At 44.4% G+C, this 7,511-nt stretch overlaps 1 protein-coding gene across 1 annotated transcript; it reads right to left on the bottom strand.

Moving 5' to 3' along the window:
- Nucleotides 1–209: 209 nt before the first annotated feature.
- LOC311247580 (tubulin beta-1 chain-like) lies at nt 210–5,067 on the bottom strand (the record flags this gene model as incomplete). The annotated part of the gene is made up of 4 exons (XM_084337908.1): nt 210–1,273; nt 3,736–3,846; nt 3,956–4,064; nt 5,011–5,067. 4 exons carry the CDS (start codon nt 5,065–5,067, stop codon nt 210–212), a joined length of 1,341 nt encoding a protein of 446 aa, XP_084194034.1.
- Between the last annotated feature and the right edge of the window lie 2,444 nt (nt 5,068–7,511).

Genomic DNA, 7,511 nt, shown 5'->3' on the forward strand with positions numbered 1-7,511 from the left:
ACCAAGATTAAGCAAAAGGAACTTTATTATTATTACATGTAAAAAATAATAATAATTCTGGTAGCTGTAGTGGAACTCTTTGAACTACACTCTTCAACAGACAAGAGAAGAGCCAGCAAAAAGGTGACAAAACATAAGGACAGATGATGGAAACACACTGGACAGGTCAGTGAATTACACAGCTTGGTAGAGGCACCATTACACCCAATTTAAGCTACATCCTCCTCCTCTGCCTCCTCGTCGAACTCGCCCTCCTCGTCGGCGGTGGCGTCCTGGTACTGCTGGTACTCCGACACCAGGTCGTTCATGTTGCTCTCCGCCTCAGTGAACTCCATCTCATCCATGCCCTCTCCAGTGTACCAATGGAGGAAGGCCTTGCGCCTGAACATGGCGGTGAACTGCTCGGAGATGCGCTTGAACAGCTCCTGGATGGCTGTGCTGTTGCCAATGAAGGTGGCCGCCATCTTGAGGCCGCGGGGAGGGATGTCGCAGACGGCGGTCTTCACGTTGTTGGGGATCCACTCAACAAAGTAGCTGCTGTTCTTATTCTGTATATTCAGCATCTGCTCGTCGACCTCCTTCATGGACATGCGGCCGCGGAAAATAGTCGCCACAGTGAGGTAGCGTCCGTGACGGGGGTCGCAGGCGGCCATCATGTTCTTGGCGTCGAACATCTGCTGGGTGAGCTCTGGGACCGTCAGGGATCTGTACTGCTGGCTGCCCCTGGCGGTGAGCGGGGCGAATCCGGGCATGAAGAAGTGCAGCCGGGGGAACGGGACCATGTTGACGGCCAGCTTGCGCAGGTCGGCGTTGAGCTGTCCGGGGAACCTGAGGCAGGTGGTGACGCCGCTCATGGTGGCCGACACCAGGTGGTTGAGGTCACCGTATGAGGGGGTTGTAAGTTTGAGGGTGCGGAAGCAAATGTCGTACAAGGCCTCGTTGTCAATGCAGAAGGTCTCGTCCGTGTTTTCTACGAGCTGGTGGACCGACAGCGTAGCATTGTAAGGCTCAACGACTACGTCCGACACTTTGGGCGACGGCACCACGCTGAAAGTGTTCATGATGCGGTCTGGATATTCTTCACGGATCTTGCTGATGAGCAGGGTGCCCATGCCGGAGCCCGTGCCGCCGCCCAGGGAGTGCGTGAGCTGGAAGCCCTGCAGGCAGTCGCAGTTCTCCGCCTCCTTCCTCACCACGTCCATCACAGAGTCCACCAGCTCCGCTCCTTCCGTGTAGTGGCCCTTCGCCCAGTTGTTACCTGCACCGCTCTGGCCTGCAAACAATAACAACACATCAGCACTAATTTCACAGGACCAGTGGTGGAACATAGTTTATTTACATTTACCAAGTAAAAAAAGTAGAAATACCGAGATGAAAACCTCAGGTCTTAAAATTCACAATTCTACCTTGGTAAGAGAAAGAAAGTGATATTGAATCATCATCATCTTCGTTTTATGTCCCTATTTTCCCACTACAGTGAAGTTGGATGGACAATAACTCCACGCCACTGGAGTAATTATTTTTGGTTTGTAGCTAGTTTTATACCTCGGATGCCCTTCCTTACAGGTAACCCCATTGTCGGTGAGGACCTAGCCATTGCGTATTCCTACACACAAGGCAGTGCGGTTTTCTTTCAGGGTTCTCCCCTTAGCCTTTGCGTATCCCTATGCACACACACAAGGCAGTGCAGCCCCTGTATCACTAGGTAGGGAGGCTAGAGAGGGTACCAACACTTGCCCAAGGTGGACCCTGAGACCATAGCTGTCAACACGCACGGTTTTACCGGGATTCTCCTGTATTTCGACCCTCTGCACGGCGTCTTTACGGCGCACGGATTGGTACGTATTTTGTACTAATTTTATTTTTTATTTTTTTACAAAATGGGTGCAATTCTCCTCCGTGACGACAGGTGGCAGCAGTGTAGATTAGACCGTTATCACAGGAAGTCAGACCGGGAGACGGTTGCGAGCCGAAGAAGAATAAGAACAGAAGTAGCGAGCAGATTTGCTCAGAGCTCAGGGGAGAGACTGATGCGGCACCGAGGGTGTCAAATCAACTTAGCCAGTGTCTCTTGATTGCCCACTCTGTGGCTTTTGTCTCTGGAACAAAGGGTTTGCAAATCTTCTGTGGATAAAACAATACAAAGTTACTGTGTATGTGATGCAGGAAGGAATGTGTAAATGTCTTGGTGAACAGCCGTTTGCTCTGCGCCTCGGCGTCCCCCTCCTTCACTCTGACGCCCAATTTCCTGAATGCGATTTATAAATAATAATTGATCCGTTTTAAAAGTTGTCGTGAATTGTCATGGTATGACAAATACAGTTACTGGTAACTCGCAGGCATTGCAGAGATATTGAGGAAAAACACAAAAAAAAAAAATATATATATATATATATAGAGATATTGAGGAAAAACACAAAAAAAAATATATATATATATATATATATATAATATATACACCAGCGCCACCAATAGATAAAAAAAATTAACTAATCAATCTCACAATTTTCTGTAATCAATCTAGATTAATCTAGATTAAAAACAGCATTTTTCTACATAAAACCGAAGCTTGTAACAGATATTTACTTGAGTAAAATCATGGAATTAATGTAAAATCAACACAAAGAAAGTATATTTAGATTCAAAGACTATTTTAATAGCTTTCTTTGAATACAGTTTCTCTCCTGTGAAATACAAATGTTCAACAAAACCATAATTTACATAGCATTTACACTCTAAGTAGGAAAAGTTTACACTACAACGAAATGGCTGGGTACATACAGGTTTTGACCAGCAGATGGCAGCGACGAGGCAGCTCCATTGGGAGGGGGCGGGGCCTGGTTGGAGGGGGCGGACTGAGGGGGCGGGGCCAGGAGAAGGGGCGGGGCTAAAACGTGCACGTTTTCTCAAAACAAAATGTTGACAGCTATGCCTGAGACTAGTGGAGGGAAGGAGTTGTCTTAATTCTCCATTCTAGTTTGGCTTCAGCTAGAACTAGCCACTGAATATAAAGTATTTCTTTATTAAGTATAAAAATGTAATGTGTATATATTCTATTTGTATGTGTGGTCCAGTTATGGTTGCTCCCATCAATGTCCTCTTGAAGTTTGACAAGACTTAAAATGTGAATCAGCTTCATCTACCCATGACACGTCTCGCATGACAAATTCTATTTCTTCAAAGTAACTGATAAATATTTCCATTGAAATGTAGTACAGTAGAAGTACAAAGTTCCCTCAAAAATATACCTTGGTACAGTGCTTTTGAGTAAAAATACTTTACACCATTGCACAGGACATGTGGCAACATTAAATGTAACATGTCTGGCTGTGTGATGTCAACTTGTCAGCATGAACAGTACCAGGATAGCTTAGCACAATAGCTTAGACATTGCTTTTGGGATTTGGCACAAACTCATTTATTATTTACAAATTATACAATAAGGACTATGGCCATACAGCATTATTCAATATACACAACTATATTAAAACTACTAGCCACATCGTTACTAGGGAAACTACTATAACAAGTTGACCCTTGATGCTGCCGTCTGACGTCAGTTGGAACAGGAAGTGAAGAAGTCACTGGCTCAGGTTAAATCAAATTAAAACTGTAGCTACATCAGGCACAAACAATGGAGCTCCACTTAGTGGCCAAACATGGCACTGCAACTAAATAACACAAATACAATCACATTGTGTCTGTCACACAATCTATGACAATTTCATTACCTACCGAACACAAAGTTGTCTGGTCTGAAGATCTGTCCGAAGGGTCCGGATCTCACTGAGTCCATAGTCCCTGGCTCTAGGTCGACAAGCACAGCACGGGGCACGTATTTACCACCTAGGGGAAAGAGAGGGGAGAGCAAGTCAGAAAAACACAACAGCAATTAAACTCGGCTAAATGGAATGTCATCATCATCCAATTAGGAATTCCCAAAATTAAAAGTTACCTGATGCTTCATTGTAGTAGACATTGATCCTGTCCAACTGCAGGTCACTGTCTCCGCCGTATGTGCCCGTTGGGTCAATGCCGTGTTCATCACTAATCACCTCCCAGAACTGAAAGAGATAAGTAATTGAATTAGGTAAGCATTAAGCAATAATATACGAGCAATGGCAAAAACCCTATTATTCTTCCAAGCCCAGGGGATCAACTACTTCCATGTTTACGTAATATGTAAAAATTTTCACAATTTAGAACACATGTCGTCATCATTAGTAGACTGTCTGTCACTGGCGCAGAAATGTGAAAATCTCCCTCCGTGCAGCACTGGGCGCACGCGCGGGAAACGCTGGCTGAAATCCATAAACGACCATTTTGAAATGTTCGTGCTGACGTCATTGATTAACCGCCCACATCCGATGCGCTGCGCACGCTCAATGAATTCCATAAAGAGCAGGCCGTTGAGCATTAATTATGAAAGAAAAACATCACAATAATGTTTTAACTGAGACGATTAAGGTCATTGGAAGTTTCGTTACAACTGCAATAACTTTAATTAAAACGATGGCATCGAGTTGTCCCCAGGACTAATGTTAAACCTACTTATTTTTTTGCGCATTGCAGTGGGCCAAATGTATAGTAATGTTAAATTAAGCGTATTCATGTAAAAAATATTAAGTCTTCATTTAGTAATCCAAAACATATGGGCCAATATAACTTATAATATACTTCATAATTTACATAATCTGGATAGTTTCGAGAAAAAATTTCAACCGGTGTCACAAAAAAAATGTCAACCGTCGTCACAAATAATGTCGCAAAAATGGCTAAATGAAATGATGCGAAGTGATTTGACAAAACATCACCACAATATCAATGTGCAACAACAATATAATTGAAAACAGATGACAATTATTTGACATGAAGAAGGCCAGTGACATTGGTAACGGCAGGGTGTGGTACTGTGGTTACAGACACGCACACAAAGCATCGGGCTCTGAACTAATCGTCGACCGAGGATTCTGCTTTATCTTGGATATTAAACACAGAATATTTACTAACCTTGGCTCCAATCTGGTTTCCACACTGACCGGCTTGGAGATGGACAATTTCCCTCATTTTGTCTGGAGGTAGAAGAACAAGTCTTATCACAACAAGGGAAGACGAGTTGAGAGTGCGCGAAACAGAGGAACTCCCCGTTTATATGTGACAACTGAACCCGCCCTCTGAAGGCCAGGCCACACGATACTGCATGGCCATTGGCTGATGGTCACGAAACTGGTTGATGGAAACAATTGTTGACCAATATATTCTTCTAATGGATAATTACCATTGGCTTTCTTGTACTGTCAATCAGATTGATATCTAACACGTGTGACTTCGCCGACTAATCCATCCTACCCACCACCCAATTACAACATTACCATTCAGTATTCAAGTAGAACAGCTAGCTAGCCGTTGTGGACACTCACCTTTCCACAGCAAACCGGTAGGCACCTTGGTTAAGAAATGCAGGCTTCAATCTATGTTGTTTAGTCTATCTGTTGAGTACTGTTCAGTAGGACTGTTCAAAGATGCACAATGAGATCTTCTTCTTCTTCTTCCTCTTCTTTAGAATTTCCGGCAGTGTAGACGCATCGTGGCGTATTACTGCCCTCCGCAATTCTTTTGGTGAGCTCTTCTTCTTCTTCTTCTTTCTTCTTTTGAATTTCCCGCAGGCGTATTACTGCCCCCCTCAGTTCTTATACTACGCTAGTGGTGTGCCATAGTTAGGCCTCTGGTAAACGAACTTTTGATTGTTTACCCTCTTCTTCTTCTCATCTTCAAAACACACTATCTCCTTCTTCTCTGCTCCTCTTGCCTGTCCAATACAATAACGCTATATCCTCTGGTACAACTCTGAAGCATGCAGAAATGTCAGCACTGCCTCTGTGATCAGCTGGGTTGTTGTAGAATGTTCTATTATGACATAATACTCTGACATCACAAATGTTCTAGAATGATCTATTATGACATGATACTGTGACATCCAGGGGTGCAGTGCTGGGCATACGCGGTCAAACGATGTTTGGGCTTCGTCACTGAGGCAGAAGTACGCGCATCCTATTATTATGCAAAGTCTAGGTGATAAGTGCCGGCCGGGATATACGGCGCGACGACACAAAAGACTTGTTGCGCCGTATCGGCCGGCACTTATCACCTAGACTGTGTGTGTGTGTGTGTGTGTGTGTGTGTGTGTGTGTGTGTGTGTGTGTGTGTGTGTGTGTGTGTGTGTGTGTGTGTGTGTGTGTGTGTGTGTGTGTGTGTGTGTGTGTGTGTGTGTGTGTGTGTGTGTGTGTGTGTGTGTGTGTGTGTGTGTGTGTGTGTGTGTGTGTGTGTGTGTGTGTGTGTGTGTGTGTGTGTGTGTGTGTGTGTGTGTGTGTGTGTGTGTGTGTGTGTGTGTGTGTGTGTGTGTGTGTGTGTGTGTGTGTGTGTGTGTGTGTGTGTGTGTGTGTGTGTGTGTGTGTGTGTGTGTGTGTGTGTGTGTGTGTGTGTGTGTGTGTGTGTGTGTGTGTGTGTGTGTGTGTGTGTGGGGAGTGTTGGGCGTGTGTTATGTGACAAAAGTCCCCAGCTCCGACTCATGAAAGAGGAGAGATACATGTATGCGTGTGTGCAGGAGCGCGCGTGCACATGGCGTTTTGGCCTTGGCCCATATTACGACTGCAACACTGGTGACATCACAACGGAACATGTTTGAGTTCCATTTGAATATAAATAATATGTATGGTTTATAAAAGTCTGGTAGAGTTGGGAGTCTCTTCCTTCTCTCTTAAATCTTTCTTTGGCATGGATAACAGAGGCAGTGCTGACATTTCTGCATGCTTCAGAGTTGTACCAGAGGATATAGCGTTATTGTATTTATTAGTATTGGACAGGCAAGAGGAGCAGAGAAGAAGGAGATAGTCGATATTATACAACGGCATGCAAATTTCTCTATTCTGATTGGCTGAAACAGTCCATTTACACGTATGTATCCTTCATAATCCACGCTCCTGGTCCCAGGACCCGCCCACCACCGAATCACATCACTCCGCCGGATCACTCCGTCGGAAAAAACAAGATGGCGGACAATAATCTTTAACAAATGGATATGTTGATAGCGTCATAACGACTAAATATAAAGCGATTCTGTCAAGGGGAACGTGTTAGTATTTTAAACAATGTTGGATGATGTAATTGATGGGTCTTGACTCAATCTAGAACAAAAGAAAAATCGCGGATTGATTGATAGATTAATTGATTGATTTAAATTTCTTCCTTCCTACTTTCTTGCAGCGTTCTCTCTCACACTGTCCGACGCTGGCGTACCCACAAACACACACACACACATACACACACACACACACACACACACACACACACACACACATACACACACGCACACACACACTGTGACACACACACACACACACACACACACACACGCACACACACACACACACACTCCTGTCTGCAACAGCAGGGGAGTCAGACTGAGAGAGAAGCAGCGCTGTTTTAAGTGAGCATGGTCTATTGAATTGATT

The sequence above is a fragment of the Notolepis coatsorum genome, assembly GCF_963971535.1.
Source record: "Notolepis coatsorum genome assembly, chromosome: 2".
Lineage (NCBI taxonomy): Eukaryota > Metazoa > Chordata > Actinopteri > Aulopiformes > Paralepididae > Notolepis > Notolepis coatsorum.